At 36.7% G+C, this 18,502-nt stretch overlaps 1 protein-coding gene across 3 annotated transcripts in view; it reads left to right on the forward strand.

The window, feature by feature from the left end:
- Window positions 1–18,502, forward strand: part of CNTLN (centlein) — a 224,771-nt gene that overhangs the window by 55,628 nt on the left and 150,641 nt on the right. For 2 of the 3 annotated variants that reach the window (XM_088129922.1, XM_088129920.1), the window contains exons 4-8: window positions 1,641–1,775; window positions 2,393–2,572; window positions 2,871–3,038; window positions 9,374–9,507; window positions 17,547–17,709. In XM_088129922.1, the coding sequence (XP_087986048.1) occupies window positions 1,641–1,775; window positions 2,393–2,572; window positions 2,871–3,038; window positions 9,374–9,507; window positions 17,547–17,709 (780 nt within the window). The remainder of the gene's footprint in view (window positions 1–1,640; window positions 1,776–2,392; window positions 2,573–2,870; window positions 3,039–9,373; window positions 9,508–17,546; window positions 17,710–18,502) is intronic. The other variant, XM_088129921.1, reaches the window with a different exon arrangement.

Here is an 18,502-nt window from a genome sequence, read left to right on the forward strand (position 1 = left end):
CAGTCAGCACTACGAATTTGCAGGTGGAGTCTGAATGCCTGAACAATAGCTGTAAAGTGAAAGGCCTTTTCAATTTTTGAAATACTGCCTGCTCTTGCGTAGACCATATCTTTGGGAATTGAGATAGGAATTTTACATGATCTGCAAAATTAGGGATGAATTTCCAATAAAAGTTAGCAAAGCCTAGAAAACACTGTATATCCTTCACGTTTCAAGGTAGCTGCCACAAAAGTATGGACTATATTTTTGCAGGGTCCATTTGTTTGCCTTCAGTAGAGATCCTATAATATCCTTGTTTAGTGACTGCAATTCATTCCAGTGAAATGGTTGCTAAGCGAACCATGTGACTAAGAGATGCTGTGAAGATTGCTGGTTGTTGTCGTCTCATTTAGATAAAGTTCTCTCGTGTAGTAATGCCAGCATTACTCTCAGTTTGGTGTGCATTGATTTTAGGCGCAGAAATTTGGTCGTAACTGTGTACACTGGTGGGAAAATGATTTTTTTTACTACTGTTTATTACCATCATATTTGCAAAAAGTCACTAACTGAGGTAGTAGCCAAACGAGGAGTGGCTATAGTCCAGTTGAGATAGGTCAAACACACGTTTCTCCAACTTATCAAAAAACTTGTGTTTGCAGAGTCTTTTTAAGATGTTCCTTACTCTATACAATAAGTGACATATGTATGTCACATCATGAATTTTTTATTAAAAATATGATCCCTTATATCCTAGAACTTCATCACATTTTAGAATGAGATTCTAGATTCACAAGTAATGAAGCTCATACAAGCTATCCATTAGCTTCCACTGATTTGGGCAGACTGCTAAAGATTCTGATATCACTTAGGGATATCACTTGAGTATCACTTGGGTCTGGCTAATTACCTTGTGATTCCTGGCTCTCAAGCATCTCATAATAAAATTAATAATAAAGTAAAACTACAGGGTTTCTTATTTGTGCAAGTTTGAAATGTCCAATATTGTCAGCACTTTCAATTACCTCTGCTTTTAATATGCCCAGCGAGAATACAGTATTCAAATAATAATAACATTGATATTTATTAGGCACCAAAAAAGATTTACATGCTAAATCTAAAAGTGCAAGAAGATACAGGTGTAGGATGAAATAGCTGTTTTTTCATGATTGGATACCTTCAAGTTTATCTGAAGGACTGTCTGTCATTTTGTGTGTTCCAACGTAGTTGGCGGGCTCTGGGTCCCTTCTGTTAAGCAATGTCTTTTGAGAGAACCTGGAAGCAAGCCTTCTCAGTCACAGGATCTGCCCTCTGGGAACAGCCTCCCCAGAGATTCAAATAATCCCTTCCATGGTCACCTTCAGGTAAGCCCTGAAGACCTGGCTCTTCCCCCAGGCCTTGGAGTAGGGTGAGTGGAGGTCCACTTGGGGTAGGTGTGTGTTCAAGTTGGTTGTAGGCTTTTCCCTCCAGGTGAACCATTGTTCTTTCCTTGGCTCATTGTTTTTATTATTGCTTGCTGCCCAGAGTTTTCTGGACTAGGGTGGTTTAACAAATGGGACTGATGGATTTATTAAGAAATAAGTAAATAAATAGCTTGAAGTTTTATTTGGGAATGTTATATTCTTTACCTTTTTTTTTTTTAAGAATTGTTAACTCTTTCTTAGAGAACAAGTGGGCAACAAGAGGAAATAAACAACCTGGTACGGAGGAAAATTGTTGTAGATGAAGAAAATGCTGCCTTAAAAAATGAGCTTTGCATCTTACAACAGAAATCTCAAGATGTAATCCAGGAACTTAAGGTATATTGACTTATACATAGTAGTAAGATAGCCACAACTTTGAAGTTGATGTTTAACTTGCCTCCGTCTCTGTGGCATGGAAAGTGACAAGCTCAGAGGAAATATAGCCTTAGGCCTTAGTCTGTACCTTTCGGTTTCCTCACACATGCAGAACTAGAGAAAAGATCCCTTAAAGTGAAGAATCCACACTTTATAACTTTCCAATAAATAGTTAATGATGGAAATGGAGCAAAGAAAGGAGGAGTGTGAAGATGTGGCTTCGTGTAATTAGTTTCTGATGGGACTGGCATTATTAATTGATAAAGCCGAGGTCTGGGAGGATATGTCTGTGTGGGACTCAAAAATAGCTGGGGACAGCATCAAAGGCATTTTGATCAATTAATGGGCTCTTTGCAAATGTGTACTCATCAAAGCTGTCATCCAGCTAAAAAATATGACCCTTCCACCTGCATGAAAGAGGCCAATAAAAGTACACAGGTGACCTTGGCCATCAAATATAGAAGAAGCTGCTGTGAGGGTAAAAACTGCACAGTTTATATTTGCTGATTAGTTCTCAGTTTTTTAAAAAATATTTTCTCTCTTTTTTGTTTATCGGCCCTTGTGGTACTGTTCTACAGGACACCAAGGAGTGTGCACAGAGAAAGGATGAGCAAAGCAGACTGGTTATAAAAAATCTGGAGGAGGAAAATGAGGGATTAAGTACACGCTATGCTGACCTGCTAAATGACCTGGAGAAACTGAGGAAGCAGGAATCACAATGGAGAATAGAAAAGTCTGGCATTGATGCAAAAATAAAGGTATGAAAAGGAAGAGGCTCCTGGATATGATTTCAGAACCTGCTTCTCACAGGCTTTATGCTACATGTTATTTTCTTTAAATAACAAGTTACATATTCATAACAACCAGTGGGGACTGACATTCATTTACATTCCTTCACTTAAAATCCAAAGCTTTTTAAAAATTGATGTTTCAAAGCAAGAAACTGACTTCAAATAGCCATCCTAAAATGTAATTATTAAATAATAAAATATATTTCATTCAAATACAAGCATGCATTAAAAAAAAAAATTGTTGGAAATCTTCCTGTCACTCCAGGATTTCCCCACTCAATGTGATTGGCAGCCCAGTCTTCTGCATAAGAATATAGAAAGACCATTTCTCAAGCAGACCCAAAGGTCCATCTTGTCAAATGTCCTGTTTCTAGTAGTAGTCAGCGTATGTTTTTTTTACTTGGAAGGATTTCTCACTGAAGCTTTCTCTCAGGTAAATACACACAGTGCACAGTGTTTATTTAATTTAATAATGTTCTGCCATGAACAAAGCATGCTATAATTATCCCTAAATTTTGTTATAGACTTCACAGGATCCAAGAGACTGACTTCACGTACAATTAATTTCTCTGTTATAATTTATGTTCAGTGTGCTACCTCTTCCACTTCATTAGGAAGCAGAAAATGTCTTGATGTGTGGCTGTGTGTATGTTTACAACAATCTGCAACCCCAGTGCTGCCTGAGGCCTCAAGCAATTTTTGTGGCAGCTGGAGCACCTTCTGACATCATCACTGAAAACTGGCAGCATGTTTTACCACCATTTTGAGACATGAACTAGATTTCATTTAGTTTTAAACAAAATCCAGGGCACCCCCCCCCCAAATATTGTTTTGCATCAATATATCTACTCTGTGCAGTCTCTCTGTCTCTGTGCACAGTTTATACTTCTTAAAAGTTTGTTTTTTTCCAAACAGGTTGGTTGCTGAATTATTGTACAGTAATGACTGACAGAATTTTTGTCTCAACTATTAACATGATTCTCAGTAAGATCATTGTAAAATGTCTACGTTTTCCTGTATATGAATAATGATCTGGGATATCCCCCAAACATCATGGGAATTGGCCATTGGTAACAATGCTGTAATTTTTTATAATAATCCCGATCACAGAATTTAGAGCTTCCATGACTATTCAGTTCATTTCAGTTCTTTGTGTAGCAGTGTAAGTGATTGTGTACGAGTCATTTGGGTAATACTTCACATATTGTATATATGAGAAAGGAGGCAGAAAGATGGTGGTGATAGGCAGAGGAAGATATAATGGGAGGGAAGGGGCAAGCCACTCTCAGGGAAGGGAGATTGGAAAGTCATTCTGGAAAGTGATTTAAGACTTGGCTCTTCCAGAGGGCCTTGGAGATGTTTGGCATAACGGAATGGCTCTTGATGATGATACGCCAGAAGATTATGAAGAAGTATTTATATATTTGATGTTTCTTACTCATATTGTCTTTTAACTTGGTTACTATGATTAAGGGAGTGTATGGTGTTCAGAATAATTTTGAATTGCAGTGGCATGTAAACCCTAGTAAACAAATATATCTGTAATCTCTTCTGAGTTACAACATCCCTAACTTCTTTTCAGTCCTCTTTACCAGATTCAAAGACTTGATATCTCTCTCTGTGATTCCTCCCAAACTTGTTCTCTTGCTTTAATTTTTCTTAATTATGCCTGGGTTTTCTGCCCTATGAATACTTTTTTATATCATTACTTCTCATATCCTTTCCATCTACTGGTTGTCTTCACTTGATGTTTTACATCTAATTTCCTATCCTCTCCATTTATTCTGTACATTTCCTATCCTAGACTGACAAAGTTCCCCTTTCTTCTTACTGCTCACCCCACAAATGTATTGCTATTTTTTCCAAGGGTGATGCACTAGATACAAAAAATCAGTGTGCTTAAAAAAGGAAGAAGAGGCAAATTATTTTCTAGATTCTAAAGTCTGCCCTTGAAATTTCAAGTCCATCTCTGTAATCCAGGAGTGGGGAAACTATATCACATGGAGCCTTGAGCTAATTTCAACACCCTTCTACAAGTAAGCAGTTCAGATATCTGATAAGAAAGATCAGCTGCTTTCCTGCAGTCTGCTAGGTAAATGAAAGGAAAGAAAGAGTCGTAGAAAGAGAGACAAAGAGAAAGAGGTGGCAAAAGGACAGCAGTTGGCCTCACCTTGTTCTGGTTTTGGCTTTACACACACTCGCTTTGCCACCTCAGCATTGGCTTATGGTCCCCCGGTAGGGAAACTGTATGGGAAATGCAATCTTAGTTTTGAATAGGGAGTCAGCATAGGCATGTGAGAAACCTTTCCTGTTTCTGAAAAGACTTCCTTTAATGAAAAATGACATAGCATACTTGCAGGGTTAGCCACAAAATCAGATAAATCAGTTTTCTCAAAAGCACAGATTTCTGAATAAATATTTTGCAGTACAGTATGTATGCATTATTCCTGTTTAAAATGCTGATTGATTTGCTGTTTATTAAAACTCTGAATGGGCAAGTTTCTCTCATGAAAAGAGTCTAGTTAAGGCTTTGTGGGTGTGTTTTTTTTCACAGAACTGTAATAGTAATTTGGAAACTTTTAAATTTATACGAAAAGACAGTGCAAGTTGAAAAGATTGTGTGTTTCTGTATTTCAGTTCTATAAAATTGGCTTTCTCCAGAGTTTTGTTATCAGTCACATTCTTGTTTTATACTGTTGGAATATGTTAGCTTTTGTTTAGTTTCAGTTTGACTAAATGTTCACATCTGTTTGCAGTTCATATGCTTGACAATCCAGGAATCTAAGACTGCAATTCTATAAGTCCCTGCGAGCACTTCCCTTGGTTTATAAGATTATTCTGATTTTTTCCACTGGAAAATCCCAGTGACCAAGAAAACAAAAAAGAGAAGCAAATGCCTCAATTTTCCTATTTCCATCTTATCCATCCCACTATTTAGTCTTGCAAGAGCTTTGTCATGGAAAAATGCAAATTTCAAACTTAAAAATAGAGGTAGCAAGTTTTTTTCAGTCAGTGACCATACATTTAAAATAAAAGCATGCAAGGATCACCAAAGGGAGAGACAATAAAATGGAGACATCTCCAGGCTTGGAACAGTGTTTTCATTTTATTCATTTTGCAGCTGTGGTTTTTGAAAAAAATAAGTGGCACATATTTGAGACCTGTTTGTGTAGAAGTGAATTAAATAATGCAAAAATATTTTCTTTTTTGATCCATTAGTATTGACCCTCAATTTATCCAGTATTTTCAAAGCTTATGACTTTCTGACATATTTTTTTGCTTGTTTTTTACTTGTTACATATTTGCTTTCCTTTGAATCAAGACCTGATTCCTGATTCACCTACTTTTGTACAAATGAAGAGCTCTAGATTAACATACTTCTGATTATGTACTTCATTTCTGAATTCTTACTTGTTCCTCTTCTTAGTTTTTAAGTATATATTTATGGCCACCTATGATGGGATAGAACAGCTCTTGGGAAGATCCAGAATCCAATAGGTTTAAATTGCATGACACACAAGTGTCTCCTCATCTATTAATGACATGGAGAGCATTGTTGTCATTGCAGCTGAATAGGAACTAAAAATTATTTGTACCACATGAAAATACTATGGGTCAGTCCTGGACGTTACTGAAGGAAGAAGGGTAAAGGGAAGAACAAGCTATCTCCCCACTGATTTGGAATTCCTTAAACAGAAATGCTAGAGTTATTGGTATCTTGTTTGGGTATACAGGGGAGAGGTGGCAGGCTTCCTCCATAAACTCAGCCACAACTAACCTGTTCCTGAGAAATAAAGGTTCCTTCATTCCTGTTCCATTGATGTGACATCCTGGCGTGACATACCTAAAAAACTATTCCCTCCCCTATGCTCACTCCTGTTCACCTGTTCATGCTCACTGCAGCTTTTGGGTAGTTTATCAGTCCTGCAGCTGTTCAGGAATTCAGCCCTTCCTGCCTAGTATCTTGTTTTTGCACTGTTTGTGTTACAGTGAGAGGGGCTGTGGGAAGGGATCCTTTGTGTCGTTCCCTGCTACAATTATGTAAGTATTGCAAGAGGAAAGGATTTGCAAATTTTCAGCATGCAGTTCCTGAATTGTTGGTGTTTGTACAGTCCACTCTCAACAAGGTTCTGAATCCTAATACCATCAAGCAGGAGGTCTTGGCTGTTTTCTTCAGTTTTGCATTAAAGTCCCACCTATCACAGACGAGTTTTGGAACTGGCAACTGTTTTTTGCAGGAAGGAGTTTTCTGTTATTTTGCCATACTTTACTCTGCATACAGATCCCATATTCATCCCCAAAATGAAAGGAGTTGAGAATTATCTCTGTCTTTCTTCTCCCCTCAAAAGTCAGCAGGTGGTTCTATCCTGATGTATTAATCAGATACACTTATCAAGGTTCCATCCTATAGGACTATTGTGTTACGTTCCATTTCAGGATGTCTCCTCCACTGTTGAAAAAGGGAGCATAAAGCTCAGTTTCTGTGGTGGAGAGAGAGCTTTGTTTGTTTGTTTGTGTCAGTCTTGCTTTGTTTGTCACCTGGATTTGGAACCTGGAGGAATAACCCACCCTAGAGCATAATGTCTCATTTTAAAAAGCGAGTCTTTGTGATAAGAGCTATATTCCATTTATCATTTGCAGTTCCTCCTCCTCCAGAAGTTTACAGTTCTTATTTGTACAACTGAGCAGCAAAGACCTTTTAATTTTTAAAATTAATTACAGTGGGGCAAAAAAGTATTTAGTCAGCCACCAATTGTGCAAGTTCTCCCACTTAAAAAGATGAGAGAGGCCTGTAATTTTCATCATAGGTATACCTCAACTATGAGAGACAAAATGGGGGGGGGGAAATCCAGAAAATCACATTGTCTGATTTTTAAAGAATTTATTTGCAAATCATGGTGGAAAATAAGTATTTGGTCAATATCAAAAGTTCATCTCAATACTTTGTTATATATCCTTTGTTGGCAATGACAGAGGTCAAACGTTTTCTGTAAGTCTTCACACACTGTTGCTGGTATTTTGGCCCATTCCTCCATGCAGATCTCCTCTAGAGCAGTGATGTTTGGGGCTGTCGCTGGGCAACACGGACTTTCAACTCCCTCCAAAGGTTTTCCATGGGGTTGAGATCTGGAGACTGGCTAGGCCACTCCAGGACCTTGAAATGCTTCTTACGAAGCCACTCCTTCGTTGCCCGGGCGGTGTGTTTGGGATCATTGTCATGCTGAAAGACCCAGCCACGTTTCATCTTCAATGCCCTTGCTGATGGAAGGAGGTGTTCACTCAAAATCTCACGATACATAGCCCCGTTCATTCTTTCCTTTACACGGATCAGTCGTCCTGGTCCCTTTGCAGAAAAACAGCCCCAAAGCATGATGTTTCTACCCCCATGCTTCACAGTAGGTATGGTGTTCTTTGGATGCAACTCCACATTCTCTCTCCTCCAAACACAACGAGTTGAGTTTAGACCAAAACGTTCTACTTTGGTTTCATCTGACCATATGACATTCTCCCAATCCTCTTCTGGATCATCCAAATGCTCTCTAGCAAACTTCAGACAGGCCCGGACATGTACTGGCTTAAGCAGGGGGACACATCTGGCACTGCAGGATTTGAGTCCCGGGCAGTGTAGTGTGTTACTGATGGTAGCCTTTGTTACTTTGGTCCCAGCTCTCTGCAGGTCATTCACTAGGTCCCCCCATGTGGTTCTGGGATTTTTGCTCACCATTCTTGTGATCATTTTGACCCCACAGGGTGAGATCTTGCATGGAGCCCCAGATCAAGGGAGATTATCAGTGGTCTTGTATGTCTTCCATTTTCTAATTATTGCTTCCACAGTTGATTTCTTCACACCAAGCTGCTTGCCTATTGCAGATTCAGTCTTCCCAGCATGGTGCAGGTCTACAATTTTGTTTCTGGTGTCCTTCAACAGCTCTTTGGTCTTGGCCATAGTGGAGTTTGGAGTGTGACTGTTTGAGGTTGTGGACAGGTGTCTTTTATACTGATAACAAGGTCAAACAGGTGCCATTACTACAGGTAACGAGTGGAGGACAGAGGAGCCTCTTAAAAAGGTAGTTACAGGTCTGTGAGAGCCAGACATCTTGCTTGTTTGTAGGTGACCAAATACTTATTTTCCACCATGATTTGCAAATAAATTCTTTAAAAATCAGTCAATGTGATTTTCTGGATTTTTTCCCCCATTTTGTCTCTCATAGTTGAGGTATACCTATGATGAAAATTACAGGCCTCTCTCATCTTTTTAAGTGGGAGAACTTGCACAATTGGTGGCTGACTAAATACTTTTTTGCCCCACTGTAAATTTATGTTTTTTCAGTTTTCATATACAGAATAATAATATTCAATTTAGTATTCCATTTATATTTACTAATTTGAATTGTTTTTTAATTAGTTACATAGTACTTAATATATTTTAAGATCCTTTTTTTAACTGTATTGAAGTATTTTAGAAGATGGTTTTATATTTTACAATCAATAAACATAATTTATTTTAAGGTTTCCTAACCGCAATGCAAAGTTGCAGAAAGCACTGCGCTAATTCACTAATACAAGGATTTGTAAAGTAATTAAGCTGCTTATATATTATTATATAACTATCATTGCATTATTTTACTTTATTAGTTTTAATTAAACTTTTTTTTAAAGTTTAGGCTAATCAACAATCCTCCTTTTTATTGCTTATACTTTAAATGTAGTATTGTTATCCTGTACAGTAACTCTGCAGCTATTGGTTCTATCATAATTGTCTTCCAGCATTTGGAATCAGCTTTAACAGAAGCAAGGGGACAAATGGAAGTTCTGCACAATAGATGTGATAACCTGGCATCTCAGCTTGGTGTTAAGCAGACTGAATTAACACAAAGGGATTTGGATGTGGCCAGAGCTAGGTATGTATGATATGATAAATAATATAGGGTAATGTTAAATTGTTTGGATCTGCAGTACTTTATCCAAATGCTTTATGCACGGTGGAGAAAATTTAGGTGGTTACTATTGATGCAAACCTGATCCTCTTTGGCTTCTGTTACGGACAGTATGAAAAAAAATCTGCCCATTTTTAATTGGGTCAGAGAGGGTTAATAGTCTTTACTGGAAGGCACAAGGACATCAATATGATTACTAACATTAATAACAACAGCACTTAATTTGAGAAGGTATATAACAATAGCTTAAAGCCTAACCTTTAGCTCTCTGATTAGAATTAAGTCTGACAGGCCTACAGTTTAAATGCGTAAACTTTAAAAGTTTAAATTTTACTTTTATATGAGTCTTTTCATGTCTTACGATAAGTCACAAGGATTAATATTATGTGTATGAAATGTATGAAAAATGCAAGGCAAAGCTGCAATAAGAAAGTTTGTAAAATAGCCAGGACAAACCTGTGATGAAACTAATGCAGCTGTTATATGGACATTAGTAGCTGACATTGTAAACTAACTCATCAAAAATGTCAAAACATAATACTAGCAAGAAGAAGAAAAGAAATAACATAGCAGTGATGACATCCACTCACAGTCCTTAGCAATTCTGTCATCAGCTACCACTTAGAACATCACAGCTTTTGATCTTCTGAATAACCAGTATAGATAGTGCGGACACAGTGATGATGCAGTTTTACTCCTCATCCCTTTCCACATACTGTATTGTCAAATTCCTGGTAGAACTTAATGACTCCTCCTACACAATTTTTGCCAGACTTCCAAGGTTTCCTCTAAGATTATTTGTGCCAATAGTGCTATACAAGGGGATTATTCTGTTCATTCAGCTCACTGAGCCCTCAGTCTTTCCTTGAAGGGAACAAAACATTTTCAAACATCAGAATTTTATAATGTGGGATATTTCCCTCCCACTTGCTCCAGAGGCAGGATTATATGAATCTGATGTTGACCTCCTGTGAAATGGAATGGTTCTATTCCCAGTTCTTGGACAGGCTTTCAAGACTGATGCCATTCCTTTGAGGTAGGTGATGTCAAGAAGCAGGCATGACAGGGATTTCAGGAATGCAGTTTACTGTAATGATATAGAAGAACAGTATCATTAAAGCCTGCCTAGATTTCTCTCTCTTCCATCTTCCATTAAAAACAATCAAGGCAGGGTTATTTTGAGTTTCTTTCTCACATTTCCTTCTTTCTCAAGACAGTATAATTTTTTCTGCAAGCACCCTCTTAAGAATTCATTTTTTTCTTCTCCCCTAATGGCTTATTTATTCCTTCCCCAAGGTCACTTCTACATTCCTTTACATAGATACGTATTCCTGGATAATTGCAACCCCAGTAGCTTGATACATGTTTTTGGGCCATTGCAAATGAACAGGGCCATCACAGCCACTACAGTCATGTGAAAAGCAGAAAATCCATAGTTGACATCCTACTCCCATTTCCCCAGTGGCCATGAACCTCCAGAAAAGGTCCATTCATCAATTCATCACAATCAGCCACTCTCCCTCCCACAATTGTTGCAACTGTCCCCCCTATCCCGCCCCCCCCAGTGATGAGCTGACAGGCCCAGCATCCCAATGCAGAACCAAGAATATCTTTATCCCCCAGCCTGTCTCAGGGAGGACCAGCAGAGGGAGGAGACTCCAGCTTCTGAAAGTTTCCTAATAGCCTTTTAACAGACCACCTGGGCCACAAAGCCTTACTGACCTTGATATCAAAACCCTGAAAGATAGCTACCACATCTCAGAGATGACAATAGGTAGAATAGTATGCTTTATATTAACAAGCAAAGAAGCGTATCCATTTTTATGGTTAGAACTTAACTTTTATTTGGGAATTTGTGACCAAAGATATCCGTATGTATTTACTGTGACTGTGCATTTAGCAAATTTGAAAGATTTGCTTGTCACTAAATCATGTTCTAAGTGGTAGCTCTTCCTGACCACCAAAGCAAAATACAGTGAAGAATAGCCATAGCATGTATCTTCCTTTTTACAGTATAAACTGACCCTTTCCAACCTGATGTCCTCCCAGTGTCTTAGCATTACAACTCCTAAAAGCTGTATATGGCACTAAGGAAGATCATTTAAAAAGTACAGTGGTTAGAATGATATGTAGCTTTCAAGAATCTGTATATTGATATAGAATTCTCCACTTTGTGGTATTAAGATGTGTCAGTAAAGCCATTAAATGGTTCATGTTGTTCAATATACTAGAAAGAAATGAAAAGAGATCTTAGTTTTATATTTATAAGATACCAACATACATAAAACAAAACATCTCCTCCTTCCGCTAAAATTTTTAGTTCAACTTTTAAAAGCTGCATTTCAACCTTTAACCATCCCATCTCCTAATCATTAGAGGACTTAAAGTAAAAAAGTGGTCACTCTACCAGCAACTTTAATATAGATTTTTCTCTGCCGACATTATCTCTTGGTGATAATATTTACCTTTATTATTTGGCCAGAAAAATAAGGGAATAATGACAGTCTTCTTTATAATTTCCCTATTGGGCTTCCTTTTTTAAAGATGAGATGAATATATCATTTTCTGCTTTATAATTAATTCATTGGCTGTCTACTGTTTTATTCTACTTACAAAATACAAATGCTTAAGCAAACAAGATGAAATACCTGGTGTCTTACTAGCAAATCTGTCACCATTGTATGCATCTTTTACTCCGCTTTGTCATTTAGACTTTTAATTATGGGCATTAACCATAATTGATCAAAATATGGAGAGAAATATATACATACAAAATTTGAAATTGTGAGCTTGTAGTATCTTTGTTTTTTGCCTTTGAGGAGCTCCATTAAAACCATGAAGTTTTGAAAGATATCCTGTGATCAGCTGCAGTATCTTGCTGCTTGGCTGCTCTAACTCTTACAGTGTAATGATTGTACTTTTGGTAAAAGTTCATTCTGCAAGAAAAGGCTCTGACTTCAGCAGTGGTGGGAATGAATAAAACAGCTGCCTAATATAAAGCTCCTGCTACAAATGCATACACACACCCCCATTCCACATTTCTTAATAGCAGATTACAGAAATGGAGTATAAAGTTAGTTCTTCCAGTCCAGCTTTCTATTCTCTTACCGCTACCTGCTTTATGGAACAGGAATTTCAGTTTACATTGTGCTGTTATCTGAGATGTTGGCCTTGGCAAGAATGAGTTAGAACAGGTTTGTATTTTGTTTGTTTTGAATTTTTAGATTGCTTTGGCTTTAGATTGCTTTGGCACAGTGGAGATAGGGTATCTTTTCACACAGAACTGGTTTCCTCGGATGTTATGTACAGTTCCTCAAGATACCCACCATAGGATGCTTCCTAGTATTCCTGCTCATCTTCCCCCCTTTTCAGGACAGAAAAATTACTCCCCGCCCCAAAATGCCTACACCTGTCTGTCATTATTCTTTCCGATCCAGTGGAATGTTGGCAAGAAATTATAAAAGGGGCTTGAAAATCTGTCCATGAGCAGGACAATTCTCAGAAAACTGAACAGAATAGGATCATAGAATGGGGAGAAGCTTGCAAAAGGAAGATCAGGTTTGAAAATGGTCCAGGTTAGGTTGATTATATTTAAAAAAAAAAAAAAAAACCTCTCAAAAAAGTCCCCAAATTCATTATTATGAGAGAGGCAGTTTGCTTGACTCAGAATGTGGCTGACTCTTCCATTTTAAGCTCCCCACCCCCGGTTTCCCTCCTGGTCACATGACCAGAATAAAATGTATTCGTTTAATTTTTAGATCACTCATTATTGAAGTCACTAGGTAGTATACAAAATGCCAAAAATCTTAAAGTTAAATGTAAAATTATAGAAGCTGCCTTTAAAAAAATGTTAAATTTAACAATCAAACATCATAGGCCAACTGAGAGATGTGTTTTTAAAAGCCTTCTTAAAGGCTATTGTGGATGGTAGTTCCAAATCTCATTTCTTTACTTTCTTGACTTTGAGGCAGCTGCATACCAGCTACAAAAGGAGGTGCTTCTGGGCTTGAATGTGGATGCGTTGGGATGAGTCATTATAATGGATTGTATTAGAGAGAGGAAAGGAGTGTTACAGGGAAGAGCTGAGCAAAGCAAAAGATCCAAGACAAAGCCAGCTTGGGGAGCAGAGCCAGTGTGCTGCAGGTGACTGGAGGCATGGAAGAAGCAAGAATTCTTTCAGAAGTGCAGACAACTGCAAACTGAGAAGAAAGGCAGAGCCCAGCAGCCACATGAACTTTTATATCACCCCAACATCAAGCCAATACTAGTCAACATTTCCCCTCACAGTCAGAAACTAAGAGATGCCAAAGCCCCTGCAGAAGATCAGGCCAGAGGCAATAGATACCTGACTGTAAAGTCAAGAAAACGCCAGCCAGCAACCGAGGCAGCCAAATCTGGGGATTCTGATTCTAGTATGGCTAGAATCAGGCTGAGGAGAAAAAGAACCTTAGTTTCTCCCCATTTGACAGCTGGGAAAGCAGCTAAGGATGGGGCTGGCTAAGCCATGATAACTAACATAAGTGTGGGCAATTTAAGTTAGCATGTAAAAGAAAAAAGGAGAAAGGAAGTAACATAGGAATTATATATAGGGGCATAATAAAGCCATGGTAAGAGCCTGCTTAGCGCATCAGGCTAAAAACCAGGAGACTATGAGTTCTAGTGCCGCATAGGCCCAAAGCCATCTGGGTGACCTTTGGCCAGTCATTTTCTCTCAGCCCTAGGAAGGAGGCAATGGCAAACCACTTCTGAAAAACCTTGCCAAGAAAACTGCAAGGACTTGCCTAGGCAGTCTCCGAGAATCAGACATGAATGAACAGATTAAAAAAAAAAACGCTATAAGAATACCTGTATAATAAGACAAATAATAAACTCAAAGAAACCTATAAGATACACAAGAAACAGAGTATCCATAGAATAAGATAAATAGGAAATACAGTTTAAAATAGAGATATAGAGAGAGATAAAATATAAAAATACATGGATATCCTCAATTTTGTTTGAAAGAAATCATTTTTGTACAATAAACCTTCCCTTTCAACCCTGTCTGTGGTCTATTCAATTTCCCCAAAGAACCATCACAGAGCTCTATAAATTATTTTTGAACTTAGTGAACAGAAGTTACTTCCACTAATCTGCAAAAATATAGTAAAAGTATCTCTGAATATAAGTGTCTTTCCATTTCCTGACAGCAAGTGCTAATACTGCATATGTCATTGTTCCTATAAATCGGAATCTTGTCCTTTGCTCTAAGAGTTAAACATTTTTTCCAGTTGTCTGGCAAACCCCAGGACAACTCACATGCATCTGTTTGAAAAACATAAAAAAGATTAAGAGAGATCATCATTGTCCCAAACAAATCCACCTCAGATTTTTCTTTATTCATAACCTAAACTTTTCTTTTGTTTCTTAGTTTAGGACAGAAGTCAATCTTTTTGATGGTTTTATTCAGAATTATGAGAAAAGAAGGCCAATTTAAAATAAATATAGTAAATATTAAAAGAAGCAAAAGGGAGATTGGAAATTGCTATCTGCTTTCAGCTATCTAATCAATAAAGCATCTGACTAACTGTAGCTGGAATAAAGATAATTAGTTTGTTGACTGGAAGGCATTTAACAGAAATATATTGTCAAGAGCCTTGGACTAGCTGCTACATCTGTATTCTAAAAGTATATTGTTATTAGAAAGAAGCAAAAATAAATGTTTTGGAGGAACAATGGAGACAGTAGAAATAACAAAAACTGAAATAAATATAGCATGACATCCATCTCCCCCCCTACCCCAGCCAATGAGTTAGAGTTAGGAAAGTTATACCATCTTCAGTTATACCATCTACATCTGTAGCCTTACCATTTTTCAACATTTTCATAACAGTTCCACAGCATTCTTTTAACTCTCTTTTCATGATCTTTTCCTACATTAACACTTGATTGTCTTTGTTTCACTTCCATCTCTTTCGCATATAACTGTTATGCCCATACAAATCTCTAAAATACTCAGTTTCATCTGAAATAATTCCATTGCTTTTATTTTTAATTCTATTCACTTTGCTAAATGCTCCTTGTTTAGCCACTACCAAAACATTTTTAAAAATTTCTATCAGAATTGTTCTGCCTTTCTTTGCTTCTTTTAAATTAAATAATTCCTTTTTCTCTTTAACTGCATTTTTGCAACTATTGTTTTCTCTGTATACATGCTATACAGTATCTCTCATCATTTTTTGCTTCAATCATTCTGATAGCCAATGTGAGCTAGGATCTGGGAAACCCAGGCTATTCTTAGTTATGGAATTTCACTGGGTGATGTTGGAGCAATCAGGCTAGTTGTGGGGAAAATGGAAGGAGGAAGTGCTATATTTGCTGCCTTGAATTATTGTAGGAAAGGTACAGTATAAATCAAACAAATAAATACATAAATATATTTTTCCTCATTCACTCAATCTTTTACTTTGTCCATCCTTTTCAAACTTTTATACTTCCTTTCAACATAATTCCAAACACTTCTGTAATATTCTGTAATATAATTCTTTTCTCTCTGTTACCAGCAATTTTCACTTTTTTATTAATCTGTCTTCTAATACTTTTGATTCAAGATTGTACTTTCTGTTCTTGCAATCATTCTGATGTTATCAAAATTGGTCTGGTTCACTTTCAGAAGCATGTGTATGTATAAATAGGCCTGTGGTTATACTCTGTATTTGAAACAGATTTTTTTCTAAGTTGATCATCAGTCAGCAAGTCATCACTTCACCATTCTTATTTATGCTTGTGTCTCTTAATAGTCTTGTGCCTTTTCTACACTCTCATCTCATTCCCACCCATCCATGTTATCTATTAAAATAATCCCACTTCCACCCCAGATTACATTCATTCAGAATGCTGTGGAATCTTCCTGAAACTTGTCCCTGGTTCTTCCATTATTGCCATTAACTGGAGAATAACATTTAGTCATTACTGTATGAGTTCTGAATACCATATATTCCCACAACAATCTAGATACCAATTCATAATGCCTGACATATATTTTAGCACTTTCATTCATAATCAAACCTGTACCTTACCTCCCTGCATGTATTTATTAACCACTCAACAAGATCAGACCACCTTCCTTCCTTTTTTAGTTTCACATTCACATATATACAACATAGCTATTTTTTTTTCCATTTCATTCATTAATTCAAGCTCCCTACCATATCTATCAGGAAATAAAAATAATATTGGTAAATGGAAGTCTGATTTGTCATTTGGGTTTTTGATTTAAGTACTGAAAGTAAAATGATATTCACATAAAGCTTTTTCTTCAGTTACATTATTGTTGAAATTATGATATATGGATTTGATGATTAGTTAAAATAATAGGTTATACAAAATGTGTATGTTAAGAGGTAGTTTTAGAGTAAGAGGTTACTACATGATTTATCTATATCTGCTGTATAAGAAGTCATTCTTTTTGTAATTTTTCCTTTCTTCCCTTTTCTTTACTTTCCATCACTTTTGTATTTTTTCTTTATCTCCAACTCTCTTGTTCTCTACTTTTCTCTTTGATTATTAGTTCTTGTTTGCTTTTATCCTTATGCTTTTTATAACTTAATGAAGTTCTTATAAACAAAATTATTATAGTAGTAATAGTTTTATTTATAATGTTCAGTATAGAAGTAGAATAAAACAAACCATTTAAACAATAATATATTACAATTAATTATAACATTGTAACATTAACTTTTAAACAAAACATCCAAGACATATAATAATAACCTGACTATATTTAAAATGACATATATTTATTTTAATGCATCTTCACAGGGGCCCATGAAAAAGAAGCATTTTAGTATGTTTATAAACTAATTGATGCAATTATGATTAAGATTGTTGGTATCGTTTAGAAAACTAAGAGAATAATAGATGGCAATGAAACTTTTATATATAAAATAGTTAACAAGACTATTTATTTGAGATGACCGTGGTATTTCTTTTGCTCAACTTTGTTTCCTGCTTGCTTTGCACAGGAAAGAATTGCAGGAGCTGCAGAATCTCTACAAACAAAACACTGAACATGCAGCACAGCAGGCAGAGCTGATCCAGCAGCTTCAGGCTCTCAATACAGATACACAAAAAGTACTGAGAACTCAAGAAGATGCTCACACAGCTGAAACAATATCATACCAAAAAGTATGCCACTTCCCTCTTTATGAAAAATATATTTTCTTCCACATCAATATTATCTGTTTAAGGATCTAAATTTTTACTATAAATGCAAATGCACTGACAGCCATGAGCAAGCAGTAATGGTGTATAGGTCAGCAATTCTTTGGCAGGACCTCTATTACTTTCTTGTCCATGGAATCATTGTAACAATACTATTCCAGGTGCTTCTGGGTTTTTTGCAGCTGGAGAAGCAGCCTATTTAGAGCAATGTTACTTTTTTCAGGTATGAAAGATAGCATGGTGCCATTGTACCATACAAGTTTAGTTTGTCTTTCTCTATGACATACCTGGTATTTCTTCAACTAAGATTTGGGAGAATTCAGTATGAGTATTATGACCATTATGGTTTTACCCTGAACAGTGTTCTTCACAATAATGAGATTTCAACCATTTTTCTGACTCCCTACTACAAAACTAAAGTGACTCATTTTAACTTACTATACCATTCCACTCTGTTATATAACACTGTTTGAGAGGGGTCTGTTTAATGTACTTGTGCTTTAATTTGAAGAAATCTAGCAAGTGTCATTTCAAAATTGAAAGAATGGAAATTGTGTGTTGCATAAATGGGAAACTATGTTCAATGGGTTAGCTACCATGTAAATATATACATGATTGTAGCCTTAATGTATTTTCTGAAATAGTTTGGAGCCCTGAAATACAATTTGAAGGAACAAATAAAATAATGCAGTAAGAAAACTAAGCAGCTTTGAAAGAAAAAATGGCCTGCTAAAGAAAGTTGTATGTTTTGACTAGG

Source organism: Python bivittatus, unplaced genomic scaffold (assembly GCF_059951505.1).
Source record: "Python bivittatus isolate LINGU-HERP-01145 unplaced genomic scaffold, Pbiv_v1 ctg000850_np1212, whole genome shotgun sequence".
NCBI classification, from domain to species: domain Eukaryota; kingdom Metazoa; phylum Chordata; class Lepidosauria; order Squamata; family Pythonidae; genus Python; species Python bivittatus.